The sequence below is a fragment of the Sturnira hondurensis genome, unplaced genomic scaffold (genome assembly GCF_014824575.4).
Source record: "Sturnira hondurensis isolate 20B ecotype Veracruz unplaced genomic scaffold, ASM1482457v3 Scaffold0018493, whole genome shotgun sequence".
NCBI classification, from domain to species: Eukaryota; Metazoa; Chordata; class Mammalia; order Chiroptera; family Phyllostomidae; genus Sturnira; species Sturnira hondurensis.
Genome location: NW_028091124.1, coordinates 264,123 through 285,014, shown reverse-complemented (window position 1 = coordinate 285,014; position 20,892 = coordinate 264,123). Strand labels below are relative to the sequence as shown.

Genomic DNA, 20,892 nt, shown 5'->3' with positions numbered 1-20,892 from the left:
TCGTGTGCACTTGCCTTTGTAACACCTGCCCATCAGCACACAAAACGAAACAGAGCAGCTTCTGTTGAGTCATGATGTGTACAGGCAGTTCAGTGTGCACCTTTTCCCGGCATCAGCTGTAGGAGAGGCTGCTGGATGAGCAACCTCACGTTGCCACAGGAAGTGTCTGGTTATGCTGCTTGTTCTAAAACGGACGGACAGACTCGGAGAACAGGCCGAGCTGCCATTCACGGCCCTGGGTGACACGTCAGTGTTCTAGGAAGGTCCCTGCTTCCCAAGCTTGGACTTAATGCTGAATAATTGTTAAATGGGTGATTTGTGCCACCCATTTAACACATTGCTGTTGTGTCATAGCAAACAGTTATTCTTTGGAACATCAGAGCAGGGTCCCTCTCGAGGTCTTAAGTGACACATGAACTCTCGAGTGACTGTGCCTTCCTCAGACGATCCTCCAGAGTGAGCATCTCATGGCTTGAGTCTCAGCGCCAGCTACACAGATGCTCACGGCGGAGGAGAAAAACCGGGATGTAAGTTTGCTGTTGGGAAGGGGCTTGCTCCAGGCAGCTGTGTGTTACCAGTGTTTCGTGAACTAACAGAAGTCTTTTTCAGTTGTCATATGTCTTTCATTCTTCTGCACATGAAACAATGTTAAAAGTATGCTCTTCTAAGTATATTTTTGTTGTAAAATAAACAGAAAAATCACATGAATCAAACCTATGGCTTAATGAATTATAAAGTGAGTGCTCTCTCTGTCAAGCAGCAGAATGGAGACCACTCTCCTGTTCCCTCGAGGCCCGGAGGTTTCTAGTAACGACCTCCCCGCTTGTTCTGCTTGGCGCTCTCTCACCCGAATGTGCCCTCTGGACACCGTGGGCTGGTCTTGCCATTTTCTTGGACGTGTGTGTTTAGACATGGCTTTCTTACAGCAAGTAGGAGAGAAAGAACCTGAAGACATTTTTTCCATATAAAATTATTAAAAACAAATGGAAATGAGAATTATACAGTGAAGTAAATAAGGGAAGTGACTTCTGAGAATAAATTCTGGTTGTGTATGTTTTCAGAATTGTAGCTTCACTTAGAAGAGAGAGAGCAGTTTGGTGCCCCCGGGGTTCGCTGCTTGATGTGACTGGCCAGGACTTCCTCTTCATACCGGGTGCCTTCAGGGTGCGGCCCTGTGGGCATCCCCTCATGGTTGCACTAATAGCTCAGATTTCTCAGATTGAAATGAAGAAGCTGCTGTTGTGGTTCTCAGAACCTGTACATCTCAGGTTTGCTCTTAGTGGCGTGAAAACAATGATTCTCTGGAGCATTGCGCTGTTTGTGACTGAGTCTTTTGTCTGCTCTGTGCGGTGATCCCACAGTGAGGCCGTCGGGTTCTTTGGTGCCAGTGACGTTAAGCAAATACTTAGCAAACATTTACAGTGAAAATTGAGTTCGTGCTGTCAGAGCACGCAGCCTGGAGAGAGAATTCTGAAGATGATAGGGCACTGCTCACCTGACCCAAACGTGGGACCCAGGCAACCAATGTGCAGGAATTGGGACAGGAGGCGGGCCCGGCGGAAGGACACACTGCCTCACCGTGTGCCTGCACTGCCCTCAGCCCGTGATCGCAGGGCTTTAGCTTCCTTCCTTTCCGCGTGCTGTCTGGTAAGTCAGGCGTGCCCTCGGAAGTTCTCGCCCAGGGGGCAGGGCTGGTTGTCTTTGCAGGGAGGGGTGTAAATGGACAGAGGGGCTGCCTGGCAGCTGGTGCCTGAGGACTGGCTTAATTCAAGACAAAATAAGCTCCTGGGTCTGTCTTGAAAAAGAGGAAAGGGCTGGAGGACTCAGAAGTGCACTTGGCATGCGAGGGACTGGCCCGAGAATCCAGTGCGACTAATTCTCTGAAACGTGCACTGCGGACTCGTGGGAGACTTTCTGAAGGTGATTAAGTGAAGTCCCAGCCTTTCAGCAGCTGCTGCATCCTTTCCTGATTAGACATCTGGCTCTCGTCTTTACCGTAGCTGTGTTTTACCGTTAAATGCGCTTCTTTAAGTTGACTTTCTAACATACACATGTTTAAGAAGGAAATTTGCCATAAGTAGAAGATAACTATATAAACAAATACAATTCAGAGCATGTCAGTCTTGTTAGAGTCTAGCTGATATTGGGTTGGCCCAAAAGTCTGTTTAGTTTTTCCCATACAAGTGAAGACACATTTTTCATTTTCACCAATAACTATGGATTTGGATATTTTGAGTGAGCTCTTTCCTGCGTGGTATGACACTGATCGTTCTCAGTTAATGTCGTGATTGGGTCGCGGTCAACTTCAGCTGGTCTGCCCAGCTGTGGAGCACCGTCCAGCCAGGAATCTCCAGCGCGAAACTTCGCAAACCACTTCTAACACATTCCATCAGTCACAGCACCTTCTCCATACACTGCACAAATCTTTTTTTTTTTTGCATTTCAGTTGTATTTATACCTTTCTTGAAATAATAAAGCATAGCCCTGGCTGGTGTGGCTCAGTGGATTGAGAGCTGAACTGCAAACTGAAGGTTGCCAGTTCAATTCCCAGTCAGGGCACGGCCAGGTCCCCACTAGGGAGTGTACAGGGGGCAACCACACATTAATGCTTCTCTTCCTCTCTTTCTCCCTCCATTCCCAAATAAATAAATAAATAAATATTTTTAAAAGAAATAATAAAGTATAATGTGCTGAGAATGGTGTGTATATTCTTCCATCTTCAATATTAAAATGGCTACACCAAAATTCACCAATTTTGGTAAGGTTTTTTTTAATGCACAATAATAGGACAGCTGTCACAATACCACCTAACACAGTTGTTTCACATGAAGTTAAAGACAACTAAGCGCTACTGGAGCCATCTCGTGGAAAAAACCAAATGAACTTTTTGGCCAACCCAGTACTTAGCCTGTTCTTTCTTTGTGACAAAAGTATGATTTCTCTTGTTCCATTCAATAGCTTAAAATCAGAGACCTTCCCCAGGGCACAAGGTGGATGGAAAAGGGTGCCCGTGCCCCCTGCTACTCGGGCCAGTCGGACCCTCAGTGTTGTCTTCTGTCAGGCGGGTGGGGGGTGGATATTGTGAGGACAGGGTTGGGTAGTGCCTCCCAGTGCCAGCTGTGTGGTCTGGGCATCACACACCCTGGCTGCCTCTCCTGCACCTCCAGCGGCACCCACTCCGGCCTGGTGAGACATGATCTAGAAAGACCCAGGAGCGGGAAGCTGGCAAAGACAGGCCTGACCATCTACTGTCCTTGGAATTTTCCCCACCCCGTCAGCAGAAGTGAGAGGCGTGCTAAGGGCCACCTGACACACTGGTGCTGTGTCTCATGGGGCCCGTTACCTGCGCTGAGGGCCTGACCAGCACTTGCAGTGTGGTCGGCACAGTGGGTACGTGGCAGGTGGATCCCGAGAAGAACCAGCCCCTCCAGCCTCTGGCCACCAAGTGACAGTGAGGTGGCTGGTGCGGGCGGGTCCGGGGGTTGGAACGATGCCACCCAGCCTGCAGGAGCACCCGGGAAGTGCTGTTAGTGGGGCGCTTGTTACATGTTCTGTTCCACCGGCCAGACATGAGTAGAAAATGACCTTTTTAAGTCTGTATTTTTATGAAATCTAACTTATAGGAGTTTCGAAAACCATGCAGAGCATTCCTGTGATCATTTTTTACATGCTTTAGTGTGTAAGCAGCTGGTGATGATTCTTTGGGTTTTGTTTTGTTGAAGCAAATCTGTTCCACTTAGCTGGCGAAGAATGGGAGAGATAGAAGGAACCTACCGAGCACTGCAGACCCCAGGGGCACGCCTGGGCGCCCAGCCCCCAGCCGGAGTGAGCACCCTGGAGCCCAGGCCAGCTCCCTCGGTGCGGGCAGCGCGGGTGGCGGCCAGGACACAGGAGAAGTGCCTTCTCCTCAGAGTGAAGCTGCTGGACGGCTCTGTGGAAACGTTTGACGTTGAGGTAAGAAGTGTGATTTTGGGGCATAGTTCCTTACATTTTTTTGAAGGTTTTATTTTTTTAGAGAAAGGTGAAGGAAAGGAGAAAGGGAGAAGAACATCAATGTGCGGTTGCCTCTCACGTGGCTCCCACTGGGGACCTGGCCCGCAACCCAGGCACGTGCCCCGACTGGGAACCAACCGGCGACCTTTTGGTTTGCAGGCCGGCACTCAGTCCACTGAGCCACGCCATCCGGGGCTACTTCCTTATATTTTCTGAAAGTGAAGTATCACTGAATGTTTCGGACTGTAGGATGCACTGGACCAAAAGACACACCTAGGTTTTAGAGGAGGAAAATGGGGAAATTTTTGAAGCAAAAAATGTGGTAAAATATTTAGTAACATAAATAACAGAGGCCACCACTCCCTCACATAGTGAGCCAGGTAAGCTATATTCAGACTATAAGACTCACCCCTCTTTCCCTCCCAGATTTTGGGAAGATTTTTATAGTCCGAAAAATACAGTATGTCCCAAATTACATTTTGCCGGTTAGACTTTGTTTATTTGTAAAGTTGGCCAAGAGTGGCTTTGGATAACTGCTGGTAAAATCCTTGCAGATGGTGAGTCTGCTTTCTCCTTCCCTTTGGAGAGCCAGGTCTCCTGTCTGTCCCTTGACATGCTGACCGTGTGGTCACTGTACTCATCTCCGAGAGGCCGGCGTGGTGCTAAGGAGTGCAAGCTGGAACCACGGGGCCTCCTGTCCGGGCCGCTGGCTGCCCGTGGGAGATGGGGTCTTTTAGCCTCACTCTGTGTCAGCTTCCTCATCCGAAATGTAGGGGCCACTGCAGCACCTCCCGCCCTGGGCTCAGGGTGGCTGGGGGAGGACTGAGCATGCTCCGTGTGGTACCCAGATGGTGGTGCTGCCCAGTCTGAGCGCAGAGCTGACTTCTGTAGCACAGCCTCGGTAGCATCCGTGCTCTGCAAAAGTCCCTGCTGTCAGCGTGAGCTGAAGCTGTGGGCACAGGCAGTTAGACGTGCGTCCATCGCTGTGTGCACACAGACCTTTTCAGAAACAGTTTTAGACCCATGTGATACTTTAGAAAAACTTTTTTCTGATTTCCTAAATGACATTCGAATGAAAAATTTTTTTTAAGATTTTATTCATTTATCTTTAGAGGGGAAGGGAAGGAGAGAGGGAGAGAAATATCAATGTGTGGTTGCCTCTCATGCGTCCCCCGCAGGGAACCGGCCTGCAACCCAGGCATGTGCCCTGACTGGGAATCCAACTGCGATCCTCTGGTTCGCAAGCCCATGCTCAGTCCACTGAGCCACACCAGCCAGGGCCGCATTAGATTTTTTAAAACATTGATTTCAAATGTAATGAATAAATATATTTTAAATTACTTTCACATTGACCTGCAGTAGCGTCTCTACAAGCTCTGTTGCTGTGGTGTCACAACAGCGAGGACAAGAGCATGAACCTAAACTTCAGCAGGTTTGTTATATGTGGGTTTTTCTGTCAAGTCCAGATGCTACACCAAAGATACAAAGGGAGTCGAGCTGCAGGCCAGGCTGTGATGGGCCTGGAGGCACGGCCCCCTGGCTCTGGCAGCACTGAGGACAGAGCCCATCCCAGAGAACGGCGGCCGCGGGGGCGGCTGGCCTCTTGTTTGTAGCCTGGGTTCAGCATCTGAACTTGGGACCCTGAATGGCTCTTTCAAGGTCTTACTTGAGGAGAACATCCAGTCCCATTTCCTCAGGGCATTGGTGAGTGAAACTGGCGGGACCTGTCAGTGAGACCTCCGCAGTCACTCCTATGTGGCTAGGAAGGGAGTCTGGACAGGCAGCCTTGGGCCCTGGAGAGTTGGTGGCGGCTGTTGGTCCTGGGGCAGCGTTTCCCAGCTCCCCACGGTGCCCTTCTGTGAAGGAGGTTAAGGGTTCGGGAATGCAGCGGGCTTCCAGTCTCTCCCAGGCAGATGTTCAGAAGAGCCTCCACCACGCAGCCGTCCTGTGCTCAACACGCTCCCTGGGGTCTAGGCTTACACCACAGTCAAAAATTTTAGATGGTGGGAAGGAGGAGGGAAGAAAGAAAAAACAAAAGAGTTGCATTACGGTTTACTTTCAGTGTGTCTTTTTTTTGGTCCTGCTTAATGGCCTTTATCAACTCATACTTAGGCCAGAGAAAGAAAAGCAGGTATATATTGTTGGGTCGTAAGTAGGGTGCAGTCCATCTCTGAGAAATACACTTTTACTAAGTGTCTGGGTCATTTAATAAGTAAGGAAATTAAAGATGGCATTTTGTAAATGTTTCAAAATATTTAGAGCTTGGAAAATTTTAATAAGTTGAGATTATTGTTTATATTAACCAACCACAGCCATCATATTTGGTATTTTCACATACCCGGAGAGTCACTGAAATTGAGGAATCGAATTGCTGTTGCAGGTCCTGAGGTGGATAAGGCACTTTTTAAGTTGCGGTTACCTACTGATGAGCACCTTTTAGGAGTTAAAGTTCAGCTTTTTTGTAAGTTAGTTGCATTCTGCTTCCAAGCACTCCACCCTCCACAACTGAACAAGCCACCCCACAACTGCTTAAAACGAACATTCCTGCTGAACATTCGCTTCTGTGTCTCCATGTCGCCCAGCCGTCTGTCTGGCTCTGAGGGCCTGGGCAGTCCAGGGTGGCCTTCTCACACATCTGTGGCCTGAGGGGAGCCCCCCTCCCTGCAGACGCCCTCTAGCGCCTGGAGGGCGGGAACGAATGGGAACTGCAAAGTCCTTGGAATCTAGACTTGGGATTTGTGGATGGTCACTTCCGCCCGGCCAGGTTTGACGACCCTGGCCTGCTACCAGGCCAACCCCGCTGGGCGGAGGCAGAGCCACTGGGAGGGGCTGCCCGGGGAGCCTTTTGCAGTGGCCCCTGCAGCTGTCCCCAGTAGGCTGGGACTCAGTTCTGGAGAGCAGGCATCTGTGCAGCTCAGTGCCTGGTGCCGTGGGCGTGGCCAGTTTGCCAGAGGGTAGACAGGCTTCGTGGTCCTGCCCCAGAAGTGCTTGCCCACAGCCCTCAGGAGGGACCAGAAGGCAAGTGTGCCCTCCTTTCTGTCCCCATGTCTCCCATGGGTCACAGCTCCAGATATCCAAAAGATCCTAAGATCAAGTCTGGTCGCCTGCCTGGGCCTCCCGTCCCTCTCCACTGTCACTCCTCCATGGGTCGCGTGTGTCCCCACTCCCCCTCCTTTGTGTTTGAACGGAGAGACACAGATTATGGTGAAGTGACAGTTGCCGTTGGGTCTGTGGGATGGAATGGGCATGCACTGTGGGCACGGGTGCACTGGGCAGTGAAGTGCTGGCGGGGTGGCTCTCCTGGCCGAGTGAGGACGCTCCTGTCCCAGCAGTGGCCCCTGGCCTCTGCTCCTGGAAGGGGCATCCTGGAGGCAAGGCTTTGCATCGCCCGCGGCTGTACCAGCGGCGTGTGGGCCTTTCTCCATAAGTGTGTGTGGAAAAAACAAAATCGAAAGCTAGATTGGGGTGACAGGCTGTATCTAAGAGGGTCTGAGTTGCCCCCCTTAGCGATGCTTTCTGACCTCAGGTTCGAGTGTTTGGTTTTGTTTGTTCTGGGTTTGGGGGGGGGGGGGGGGGGGGGGGGGGGGGGGGGGGGGGGGGGGGGGGGGGGGNGGGTTTGGCCCCCCCCCCCCCCACCCTCGTACCTGCATGTTTGGTGCGCTTTTCACTTGAGCCTTGAGCGATGGAGCCTGTAAACTTGCAGGGCTGGTGTGCCGACCGGCCTTGGGGAGCGCTGGCCTCTCCCCACTGACGGGGACTGAACACCGGCCCAGCGGGGGATGGGGTGGAACCCCTGCTTCATGCGGAAGGGTTGTACTTAGGGACCTTTTTAGCTCAGGGAAGAATTTGACATTTAGTTATTTTGGAAATGCCTATATTTTGCTTCTGTTGGGAACCTTCCTGCGGGGTCACGTCTGCCTTTCCATGCAGAGCCTGTGGCCGACTGTCCCATGTTCATTCTCCGCGTGAGGCAGCCTTGCTGGCTTCCACGTGTCACTGCAGAAAGGCGAGCACCAGAAGGCCCAGCCTTGTGCGTGGCTCCCGCCTCCCTGTGTGGGCAGGCCGCCGCGCCACGGCAGGGTTGTTGAGAGCCACACTGCTGTCCGCCCAGGAGTCACCGCATGGTCACTCCGCTTTCCCTCCAAAGGCGATGTTCACATAGCCTTGGGACGGCCTTGTGCGTCGTCAGCAGGCGGGAGCGCATCTCGCTCCAGCTCCCTCTCTGGAGCTGAGTGACACGTGCTGGTTCCATGCCTGCTGCCATCGGCGAGGGCAGCTCTGGACCAGAAGCCAGAGTTGACGTTAATGGGACATTCAAGGGTCAGGTTAGCCCGAAAACATTTAATAGCTTTCTTGAGGTGCAGTTCACCCACCGTGTGATCCTCTCATTTCAAGTGTACAATTCGGCATCTCCATTGTGTTCACAGACATGTGCTGCCATCGCCAGAGTCAGTGTTAGAGCATTTGCATCGCGTCACAGAGAGACCCCACACCTGCTGGCTGTCACCTGGCTGCCCTGCATCCCCTCTCCCTCAGCTCTAAGCGAGCATCTACCCTGTGTGTGCAAATGTCACTGTTCTGCACGTGGTGTGTGAGTGGGTTGTATGTGGCTTTTGTGACCAACCTCTCTGTGCCCCGCATCTCAGAGGGTCCTCCCCGTGCATGTCAGTGCCTTGTCCTGTTCACGCCGAATGATGTTCCGTCGTGTACATGGGCCGCACTTTGTCTCTCTGTCATTAGCCGACGTGCGTTTTGCCTTCTGGCAGTTGTGACTGGTGCCACAGATACTGGCTTGCAAGTCCTGGAGTCCTAGGACCGGACCTGCTGGGTGACACAGTGACTCAGGGCCTCTTGTCCCAGTCTGCTACGTCGTTTACACCCGGCAGTGTTTTACCTCCCCACAGTCGGACTGTCTTGTCCTAGCTGTCCTAGTGGGTGTTTGGTGGCATCTCACTGTGGTTTGAGATGTGATTTTTACGCATTTTCTTCAGTGGCTAAAGAAGGAAGATGTTGAGCCAGGAATATTGGGCCATGAAGAAGTTCCCTTTGGGGGTGCGTCCTTGGCTAAACTGTGTGTGGCAGTGATGTAACCCTTTCTGAGCCAGGTACACATGGGCACGGATGTCCAGCCCCCGGGTTGCGAGGACCCCGGGAAGCACAGCTGAAGGCTGGGGAGGCAAAGCTGGTGGAGTGCGGACATTTGCTTATAAAATTCTTAAAACGCACCAAAGGTTCATTTAGAGCTGTACATGTACAGAACTGGGAACTTGAATTGACACTGTATTGCAGTCGGTATTGACCTCATGTGAGTGACAGCTCCCCGTGTCCGGGCTCCCCTCGCCCACGTGTGCTCACTGCGCCCATGAGCCTGTGCGGGTGAGAGGCACTTTGGACTCTTCACATGGACCTCGGGTCCCACTGCACAGCCTCACAGGGCAGGGGCCCTTGCTGTGGGGCTGTGGGCGCATCCAGGCAGGGGCATGCTGTGGGATTCGTGTGTCGTGTTTCGAGTGGTGTTTGACACATATTGATGGGATTTTAAGCTACTAAAGGTCATTCCATGGCCAGTTTTTTTATCTAGTAAAGTCTTGATTTGTTTTCAGTTGATTAAATGAATTTCTTGGTTTTGAAAATAGAAATCTGGGCAGTCTTTTTGCTGAGCCATGGCAGAAGCCACGTGGAAGCCACGTGTCGCTTGCCTTGGCCTGTGTGCAGCGCCCTGGAGCAGAAATGCTGCAGCTGTAGCCCATCGGGTGTGGGCAGTGCCAGGTCACCCTGGTGCCGTTGGGGGAGAGCCTTTCCCTCGGCCTTTAGTGATTCCCGGGGCGAGGCTTTGACACACGTTGCAGTGTTTCTGTTGTCGGAAGTTAGGTCTGTGGGGAAAGTGGTATTTTGGTGTTTGGTGATTAAAAGGACAGTCTGGGGTGTAGTTGGGGGGTTTGTAGTTGGGACCTTGTACCAGGCAGGAGCGCCCATTCCCTTGCTGCTGTTTATGTTTGCTTGTGTTTCCCTTTTCCTCAAAAAACTCAACATTTTTATTTTTTTTAAGATTGCATTTATTTTTAGAGAGAGGAACTTGACTCGGTCGCCCTTCGTGCACACCCCCACTGGGCGCCAAACCCACAACCCAAGCCTGCGCCCTGACTGGGACTTGAGCCTCTACTGGGCCTTGCGGGTCAACTCCCTGCCCACCAAGCCGCCCGGTCAGGGTGAAAGGCTCGACAGCCTTAGCTCGGGCTGCCCTTCTGCCTGCCTAGAAGGGTTGGGAAGCTGCAGCCTCAGTGTGCGCCATGCCAAAGGGCACGTTCAGCTGCGGGTTCCACGCGAGCAGACTGCACATTGCTATTCCCGTAGAGACTTTGTGTTTTCTCTCTGGCCAGGAAAAAATAGTCAAAATTCCAGAAAGTGTCAGAGCCAGATGTTTGTCATTGCTTCCACATGGACATCCTAAATATGGCAGTGAACCGCCTTCGAGCTCATTTTAGTCCTGTCTCCAGAGAAGTTAGTAATTTAGCATCTGAGACTTGGGGATAATGTGGGCCTCCTCCAGAAGTGCTGTGTGTGGCTGGTGGACACAGCTATTATGTGACTCTGCCCTGGTCTCGGAAACCTGTCATTTTGTCTTGGGCGGTTGATCTGATTCTTTGACCTCGGTGATGCCCGGAAAATGTGGCGCAGGGCACAGATGGAGGCACTGTTCTCAGTAACCCGGCTCTGGTGCCGGGGCCTCACCGGCCACGCCCCCACCCCAGCCCCACACAGACACTCATGCCTCACGCACACCTGCAGTGGGTGTGCACAGTTCGTGTTAGGGGACACCGTGACGAGGAAGCTCATCCGGCAGCAAGAATAAAATCAGGAAGCGTCACCCCGCTGATCTCCATGCCAGTAGAAACCCCACGCCCACGTGGCGGGGAAGTCATTTCAGGATCTTCGCGGAGCGGCCTGCAAGAGAAGCTTGCCAGTCAGGTCTCCTGGTGGGAGTGGTGGCACCAGGCAGTTTTAGAAGCTGGGGGCACAGAGGTCAGGAAGATAGACAGTGAGCTCAACAGTGACCAAGGAGAGAAGTCACATGGGGACAGAACAGGGAAGCCAGTGCACTGAAGTAGGAGAGAAGGCAGGGTGGACCTCTTCTCAGGAAGAGTGTTCATGGACAGAAATACACGGAGGTCATGGTGACTCTGGCCCTGAGCCGGGCCAGGGACATGGGTAGACAGGAGTGGCAGGGAGGGGCAGCACCATGGGGTCCTGGGGGAAGTGTTTGGAGCAGCGTTCTCGAGTGGAGGAGTTGGAGGGGTTTGGGCTGTCGTGCACTCCGTCAGGGTGGCCACGGCCATGACCTCCCACAGGCTCAGCTTTGCCCTGCGGCCTCCCCACAGCCACGCTGAGCCCCAGCACAGGAGGAGCCACGGGTTGGCCAAGTGGGAGCTTTGAGACTCCCCTCAGTCCCTGTCCACCGACTGATTGTGGGCTTTTATTTTTAGAGAGTTCGGCTAGTTGTTACAGAAAACCATGAAAAACACCCGCAGGTGCTGCCAGACCCTTGTTCTGGGCTGGTGTGTGCACACGCGTTCTTGCGCTGTGTCTGACTTGGTCATTCCCAGGACACATCTACCACAGTGGCCGGGGGGTCCCTGCCCTTCTGAGGGCTCTCTGCTGACGGACGGTGGGAGTCAGAGAGTGGCGTTCTTGGCATGCGCTCACGCCCAGACTCCCACCGCCGTTCACTGAGAAATCGGAACGTTGTTCTCTGACGAGAATCTAACATTTGATGATGAAAACTGTGCCCCTTCTCCATGCTCGCTGTCCAGACATCACGGCGCCCCTGTCTAGTATCCATAGCATGTGGCGTGTGGGTATTGGAGACTGGTAGAGTCAGATTTTTGGAGCAGAGAAAGCTGTTTTCCCTATTAAAGTAACTTTCGGTTGTGACTGCTGTTCTTCTGGAAAATACGTTGGGACATGCATGTTAAAAATGCAGAGTGAGCTCTGTTAAATCAAACTCATGCTACCTCAGGAACAGTCGGCTCCATAACTATTTGCTTCTGGCCCTAACTTACATCAGTCTTACATCTTTTAAAACCACACAAAATTGTGGAAACATGCCCCGAACGTTGTTATTAAGGTGAATTACGTTATGAAGTAACATAAATACTAATGTCATTAAAACTGAACTTGTCAGCATCGTCACGTGAAGAACAGAAGTAGGTGCCTTGGCAGAGTGAAGTAGGTGCCTTGCTGAGGGCGCAGCGCAGGCCCCGGGCCTCTGGTGAGTCCCCGTGTGGTGGAGCCCAGTCGGGAGGGAACTGAGAACAGAGGAGGGCAGGCTTGTTACCGGATTTTTTTACTGCTGTAAATTTTCTGCAGTTCAGAAATTAATGCTGTAGCCCTGGCTTGTGTGGCTCAGTGGACCAAAGGGTCGCCAGTTCAATTCCCAGTCAGGGCACATGCCTGGGTTGCAGGCCAGGTCCCCAGTGGGGGGTGTGCAAGAGGCAACCACACATGATGTTTCTCTCCCTCTTTCTCCTTTCTTCCCCTCTCTCTAAATATAAATAAATAAAATCTTTTTTAAAAAATTAATGCTGTTATTTCTAATTATTCAAATCAACTGCATTTATAAAACAAGTATCTTGTGGAGTTTTTTGTATTTTCCACCCTAGAAATTTTTTGAAATGTATTTTTTAAGTTATAAAATCAATACATGCTCATGGCAAAACGCTTCAGTCAGCAGAAAGCAGCCCAGAGGGAGAGATTGAAGGCAGGTGCTCTCCTGCCCCAGCCTCTCTTACCCATTTACCTCCCGGACCGTTTTCAAGGCCTCTGCTCGTGCCCGTGGGAGTGCCCGTGGGAGTGCCCGAGCACCGGCCAACCCGCTGCTTCTCTGCACTTGAGAGCTAAGACTGGAAGTGTGCACATGGAGACCCCAACCCCCCCCCCAGAATTTGTTTATGAAAAGTCGTGTGTGTACTCATCCATGTTCAAACTCCGGTCCCCTCCAGAGCGCTCTCCATCCCATGCAACACACCTGTGGAGACCTTTCTCCCTGCCCGAGCTCGAGCTCACCGTTGTTGATGCCTTCGAGTGTGTCTGCCCTTCTTTGTTTCACCTCTTCCACATCAGCAGAACGTTTCCCTTTAGGGCTTGTTTTAATCTGGGAAATAAAAAAAGAGTTGCTGGGGAGAGATCAGGCGAATAGGGAGTGCGGGGTGCAGGGGTTGTGCCATTTTTGGTCTGAAACTGCTGAACACTCGGTGGGCAGGTGCGCTCACGAATCACTTGTCATGAAACGGGCAAAGACTGAAAGAGTGTTCCAAAAAAAATTCACTGAGGCTAAAGGCAGCCTCTCACAACAGCTTTAGCTGATGCACCGGAACAGACGGGTTCCTGAAACACTCACGTAGTGGGCGGGGGAGGCCTGTGCTACAAGGCGCCCGCCCTCCAGCAGGTGACTCTGGGTTTTGGGGGTGAGCCCTCGCACGTGGGCTCCTGTGGTCGAGGGGTCTGTGTCTCTTGCCCCTTCTGCCTCCTCCTTGTCCTGTGGGCATGGACCCTGTGCTGGTCAGTGTGGCTGTGTTCATTCTTGGGACTTGATGGGCACAGCACTGTCTTCCTCCTGTGAAATACACTTTTTGTCGCCTCAGTGCCTTTTGGCCTAAATTCACCCGTGTATTCTGGAAAGTCAGGCTTCCCGCGGCTTTCTGTTTGCTGCGTACCTGGGGCTCCGTGTTGTTTGCTTTTCGCCTTCCCAAACCCCATGCATCAATGTGCTTCTTACCCACTGTCTCCCACGTGTTCCTCAGTGGCATCTTGCACGTCGTTGCTTGATTCTATCCTCACTGTGAGCGTAATTATGAGTGTTGTTTTGTACTTGAGAAAATTAAGGTCCAGGGAGATTTAGAAACTCACCTAGTACTGGAAGTTCCAGCCAGGACAATTAGGAAGAAAAGAAAAATAAGAAGAAAAATGAAACAAAAGATATCCAGACTGGAAAGGAAGATGAAACTATCTCTATAGATGACATTATTGTTTATTTTTTTAAATAAAGATTTTAGTTATTTACTTTTTAGAAAGAGGGCAAGGGAAGGAGAAAGAGAGGGAAAGAAACTTGTGAGAGAAACATCAACTGGTTGCCTCTTGCAATGCCTCCCAACTGGGCACCTGCCCCAGAACCCAGGCACGTGCCCCGACTGGGAATTGGTGTGGTGACCTTTCAGTTCACAGGCTGGCACTCAATCCATTGAGCCACACCAGCCAGGGCAAAGATTTATTTATTAATTTATTTGCTTTTAGAGAGAAAAGGGAGTTGAGAAAGAGAGGGGGAGAAACGTTGATGTGGGAGAGGAACTCTAGGGACCTGGCCTGCAACCCAGGCATGTTCCCTGACTGGGAACCGAACCTGCGACCTTTGGTTCCCAGGTTGGCACTCAGTCCACTGAACCACACCAGCCAAGGCAACATTATTGTTTAAATGGAAAATCCTAGGGAACCTACCAAAAAAACCCCACCTAATAGAACTAAGGAATTCAGCAAGAGTGCAGGATACAAGATCAGTATACAAACCTCTTTTGTGTTTCTGCACACTAGCAATGAGCAATCCCAACATAAATGAAGAAGACAGTTCACCCTGGGCGGGCAGCTCCGGTGGTTAGAGTGTCGTTTTGAGCGCCGACAGTGTGCGATAGGATGCCACAGTTGGGTGTTTCCCACCTCAGTGTCCATCTGTCTTTTTCCTTCTCTGTCTCTCTCTCCAAAAAAGAAAGAAAAATCAATTAAAACATATCCTTGGTGAGGATTAAAAAAAGAGGGAAGAAAACAGTGTCATTTACAATAGCATCAAAAAAGAATAAAGTTCTTAGGGAATGAATTTAACAAAAGAACCTCAAAGTTGTATACTTCTAGGCAGTCAGCAACTCATTTCTTGAAGGGGAAGTCTGTACTTATAAACCTTGGAACGAGTTTTGAACAGCCAGGTAGTCTCCTGGAGGTTGTGCCCTGCGCTATTCATGGAGGAAAGTTGCACAGATACCGAAATAACCCAGAGAGGTCCTTTCTCCTTCCCAGTGGAGTTGTAAAAACGACTGAAAATCCCCAAGCGCAGTGAAACTCTAGGTAAACCACGCTTCACTGATGTCTGTTGACAGTGTAGGTTGCCGCCCTGCCGTGTCGCCCATCCGTTTTTTAAACCTCGATTTTACTTGTATATAGGGTTTTCTGTTGAGTCCACTACAAAAATGCGTACTATTCTTTACATTGTGATTTCTTACCTAGAAACTAAACACAACAACGTGTGTGAAATCCTGGACTAACCAGCGCTCTCTTCCATTCCGCATTTACACGCAGCCTGAGCCCTGGGAGCCCTGCTTGTGGGGGCCACAAGGGGCGTTTTCTCCGAGAAGCCCCGTTAACTGAGGAGAGGGGCTTCATGCTGCTAAAAACAAATCTGATGAATCTCAGTCTGTGTTTTTGAAAAATGTGAATTTTAAAGAAGACTTTTAAAGGCCAGAACTGAGTATTGGAAGAAACTGAGTTTCCCTCTTCAACAAATACCTGCAGGGAGAGACTTGGCGTGGAGAGCACATACCGTTCAGTTTCATTTCAGGAAACACATTGTGCATAGAAAACTATGAAACTTGAAAGAAATTAAAGAAGATCTAACTGAGTAGAAAGACATCCTGTGACCATGGGTGGGAAGACTCCCTGTTACCGAGAGGGTGGTCCTTCCCAGCTGTCTACAGACTTAGCATGGCCTCTGTCAGAGTCCAGCTGGCTTTCTGCAGAAATTGACGGGCTGGTTGTAGAATTTACGTGGAAATGCAAGGGACCTAGAATAGCCAAAAACAACCTTGAAGAGGAAAGGTGACGGAGTCACACGTTCCCGTGCCACGGCTGCCTCCAGTGCTGCGGTGGTCAAGGCCCCGTGGCTCTGGCCGATCCGCTCGAAGTCAGTTTGTGTGTGCGCTGTGGGGGGGGTTAACCACACAGAGCAATGGGGCGGCGTTGAGAGTCCAAGAATCCTTACGTTTGTGGTCGTTTCGTGAGTGCACAATGGAGACAGTGCCAAGCGGAGTCAGTGGGGAAGGAACTGTCTGCAGCAGATGGTGCTGGGGCAACGGGGCCACTGTGCACGGAGCACGAGGAGGGACCCCCCCACAGCGCACACACAAACTGACTTCGAGCGGATCGGCACCCTGAGTGTCAGAGCGGAGACTAGACAGCCCTCAGAAGAGAACCTAGGAATAAATTTTCATGACACTGGGTTAAAGGGGGATTTCTCAGATAGGACCCAAAAATCACAAACAAGAAAAGAAAAAGAAGATAAGTTGGATTTCACTAAAATAACGTTTGTGCTAGAAATAATACTGTTGAGAAAGTGAAGATAATGAGAGCATATTATATATCTGATAAGGAATTTATATCGAGAATGTGTTTTTAAAAATAACTCTGACAATTCAACCCCAAAAAGACAAGTAACCCATGCACAGTGTCACCCAAGGTCACACAGCTGGACAAGCAGGGCCTGGCGGCCCCCGCATCACCCACCCTGCTCTCTGCTCTCTCTCCTCTCTCTCCTCTCTGCGTGGGTGTTACCTTCGTCTCGCGCTCTCGCACCTCTGCTGTGTGCTCTTGTGCCACGGGGGCAGGTGCCTTTTTAACTACTTTTGAATTTCATAATGAAATTTTGGTCACAATTCCATCTGATAAAGAGGCGACATTTCTGCTAAGCATCCATTTGACATTTGTTTTTTCTGTTTCCTTTTGTCTTGATTACCTTCAAATATTTGCAGTGATGGTTCTATGTTGATCACCCACTTTTGAAGCAAGCAAGTTGTTCGAGGATTAGCTGTCTTAAGGAGGTCTTGCATGGGTGGCTGGTTACAGACTAGCTGAAGCGTGAAGAGCATCTAGGGACCTGAGGTCTGTATGAGAGCAAGTGTGGCCTTTGTTTCGTCTCAGCCAGTGGGGGTCCCTGGCAGCAGCGTTTCTGCAGGGCCGTCTCTCCTGTCCCACACGTGTTGCCTGCAGTGGCTCCGGTGCTCTGCCACGCCAGGCAGGTCTGTGGGGGGCCCTTCCCCTCTGCTTTGCAGGTGGGACGCAGGTCTGACCCCACAGGCTGCACCCCTGCCCCTGCTGAGGGTGCGCCCTGGCGTCTCGCCCGTGTCGGCGGCTCTTCTGCTGCTTGCCACTGAGTCTGTGATCACATGCTCATCTTGCTGAAAGTCGGCTTTATACTTTTGTTTCTTTCCTACTTTTCTGATTTTGAATGATTCCACAAGAGACTGAGGAATGACAGCTTAGTACCAGGTCCTTCCAGGCTGCCCCACCCCACACTCTGCAACTCCTGTCCCCGGTGTTTGTGGCTCCTCTCAGGTCTTGAGCTCAGATTTTGCTTGCATTATTCTGTGTCCCCGGCGCGAGTCTGTTTCCGTTCCCACCACTGATTGCGACCTACACCCACCTCCTCTTCATCTGTTACCCATGCCGCCCGCTGCGGTTTAGTTTATTTCTCCTTTTTCTCCTTTTTGCTCCCTCCAACTCCCAGAGTCTCCTCATTTTACAAATATATTGACCTTTTCGAGGATCTTAAATGTTTTAAATTAAACTTTCTTTAGTGTGGCACATCTACTTAGCTCACTGGAAGTTAGTTTTTCTGCTTTCGAGTCTCTTTGTTTTCGGAGTTTGGTGTTCAGGGTCTGCTCACTCGTGGTTGTCTGTGCACTTCGGCACACGAGGCTGCGGACTGCCTGGTGCTGGCCTCCCCGCCCAGCTTTGGAGTGTGATTTTCCCGGGCGAGCGTCCCTGTGAGAGTGCCCAGCAGGGGCGTGGGTGGCACGCCGATAGACAGGTTTCCTCTCTGGGGCTGTGTTCTCACAAGCACATACAAGCAAGGACAGGCAGACCGACCAGAGCCCTTCGCTGATGAGGAAGAAGAGGGAGTTGCCCGGGAGGCTGCTGAGCCAAAACACCTGTTTTGCTTTGTCCCTGAGGCTCAGTTAAAGACAAGGAGTAAAAAGTGGGTCTCTCCCAACTCCTAAAACTCATGAGAAATGGAGGTCATGTGTTTGGTGCCATATCCGACATGGCCTGTGAGAACATGGTGTCCTGTTCCATGTGTCATTGCCCTGGTGCCAGGAGGCCTCCCCGGGCCCCCTCAAGACCAGGGTAGATGGTATGTGGACCTTCCCAGGCTTCTGCACCCCTGCGTTTAGGAAGCTCATCACCAACTCTTTCCTCAGGCTGCTCCATGAAATTGGGGACTTCAGGAGGGAGCTAGCAGGACAGGTGCCACATGAGCCTCTTCCACACCCGCACCCCATTGGGCAGGGCCAGCTTCTGTGCCATTCCGTGTGCCCACTGCCCTAAGGGACACGTGGCAGGACAGCCGCTGGAGACTTGGGTTTGCTCCCCCTGCTTTTAGGACTCTTCTTTCCAAGGTGGGGCTGTTGAGGCTCGGAGACCATGGGCGTTGTCCAGGGACTGATCAGGAGACCAGTACACCAACTCTGTAAGCTGGAAAGTGGATGGGAGTGACAACCAGTGACAGGGACAGCCAGGGGGAGGGAGAGCACTGAGGAATTGTGGGGCTGGAGTGGGGAGAATCTCAGAGGTGGGGGCCCTGGGTCCCCTGCACCTGCCAGGCAACCTACTGGCAGCTGAGTCACGGCACCAAGAGCCCAGCGTCACAAACAGAGCGAAGCCTTGTTCCCATGCACCCCAATCTCAACAAAGCAAGGCTGGTGGTAGGCTCAGGGCAGAGGCAACCCTAGAAAATGCTCCCCCACCTTCATGGGCTCAAATGTGGGGACGTTTGTTGTCCTGTTTCCTTGAGTCACTGAAGAGAAACCATAGTCATGGCTGAGTGCTGAGGGGCCTGCTGCCGAGAAGCTCGCCTTAGGCCTGACTCTCCCGTCTGATGCCGAGTGAGGAGGACACATCCCTCTCGCCCGCATCTAGAACCCCACCCACAGACAGGCGCAGGCCCCGCTGTGCGCCCGATTCAGCAGGAGTCTTAGTGCCAGCAGCTGGGGACCAGGGAGAACGAGATGCCCATCGGAAACGCCGGTGACCTTTCACAGAGCCCAGAGTGAATGGTGCCACAGTTTCCTGTGAGCTCTCGTGATTGCTCTCCTTCCACAGTGTGACATTGTACAAGGAAATCGGGGCCAATTTAATTATCAGACCGGGAAACTCTCCAGCAGTGAAGTCAGCAGTAGAGATATGCATTCTATAATGTGAGTGGGCATCTTGATGGAGACGTTATAATTTGGCAAATGAACTAAAGAGACACATGAAACAAACAAGCTGAAGGAAGAAGTCAAGCTTTTTCAAGAGGAATTTTCCCACACTGCTCAAGACAAAGAATAAAGAAGCACTTTGTTAGCTGGGCTGTGGTCGCCCGTCCGCACCCAGACATGCGCTGTAATGGCACTTGTGTGATGTGAACCTTCCACCGTACAGTGTGCGTTGTGTCTGAGCTGACTGACTGGGGAGATGGAAACACCGAGCCAAAAAGCGGGATTTTAACCGGTGTTTTGGACATTGTGTTCCTGGTGCCATTTGTGCTGCAGCCAGCCCCCAGAGCGCGGTGCTGGTCTGCCTTTGTGGGGTCTGCCAGGGCCGGGCACCGCGTGCTGCTGTCTTCCAGGACGTCACTCCCGTTGCGGCGCAGCCTGTATCCCCCCACCATCTGCTGTGGGCACAGACAGGGAGCACTGCAGTCCACCTGGTGGTGAACGTCTGTGCTTTCAGGAAGAGAAGGTGAGCTCTGAGCACAGATGTGCGCGGGCACAAGTGGACGTGTGCCAGAACAGGGGCACTGAGAGCAGAGTCAATGGCGACAGTGAATGACCTCGGTCAGGACACCCCTCAAGAAATTATGGGGGATGAACCCGTGAAAAGTTATTTTAACAAGTAATGTTGAAAAATACTCTTAAAGTTTGGTATCTAAAATTCACTTTAGAAAAGATGTGAGCTGTCATGCACCTCGGCAGGAGAAATTAGTTAACCGGTCGCCATGTCGTTCGATGGGCCCGACGTGGGACACCGGCTGCGTCCCATCTGCTCCTGGCTGCGCCGCAGGACTCCAGCCTCAGAGCCCCACCCTCGTGTGCCGGCAGGGCCCCAGGCCAGGCCCCGTGCCAGGGGCTGTTTCGTTACATCACACGGCCCCCTGCTTCCAGCGGAAGAGTTGTATGTATTTCTTCTTCCTGTGAGGAGAGCCCGGACTCGGCATCCCTGCCACGGGGCAGTCAGGACTGCACTCGGAGTCTGCTCAGCGGCTGCCCTGTGGAGCCTTTGCCAGTGGGAGACCAGGGGGCGCTGGGATGGCTGCAGTCGGGTCTCCACGGTGGGCATGGCTCTGTCCCCCAACAGGGCACTGCACACGGAGAGGCCTCAGGCTCAGTACCCGTAGTGGCGCTGGGTGTGCCCAGTTTGTTCCCTGTCCCGTCCCAGGTGCTTGGTGCTTAGGGCACGTTTCATCATCTGCTGGTGGAGGCATGATCGGCCCAGGTCGTATGTACGTGCGTGGTTTTGCCCCGTGAAGTGCTCGTTAGAAGCAGGGTTTGTGAGAGGATGGTGTGGGTGTAAACGTTTATCAGGCTGCCCCAACCCTGCGCCACCAGGGACGCCCTGCTGCTTTCAGACTCTGAGCTCCTGCCCATCTGAGGGACACGAGGGAGTGGAGTCTTGGCTGCGTGGTGAGGTTCACGCCTCTCACGGGTGCACACACGGGGGGCGTGTGTGTGTGTGTGTGAACATCTTTTAGCTTTGTTTTGTGACCAGCCTGTTCTTTTACCCATTGTTCTCTCCAGCCCTAATCTCATTCCTGATTTTTGAAGTTTACTGTGTTTTAAGGAAATTAGCCCTTTGTCTGTAACAGGAGCCATGAATGTTTTTTCC

General features: G+C 51.8%; 1 protein-coding gene across 3 annotated transcripts in view; it reads left to right on the top strand.

Moving 5' to 3' along the window:
- Positions 1-20,892, top strand: part of FARP2 (FERM, ARH/RhoGEF and pleckstrin domain protein 2) — an 86,816-nt gene that overhangs the window by 4,173 nt on the left and 61,751 nt on the right. For all 3 annotated transcript variants that reach the window (XM_037069269.1, XM_037069267.1, XM_037069268.1), the window contains exon 2: positions 3,723-3,954. In XM_037069269.1, the coding sequence (XP_036925164.1) occupies positions 3,751-3,954 (204 nt within the window). In that variant the 5' untranslated portion in view covers positions 3,723-3,750. The remainder of the gene's footprint in view (positions 1-3,722; positions 3,955-20,892) is intronic.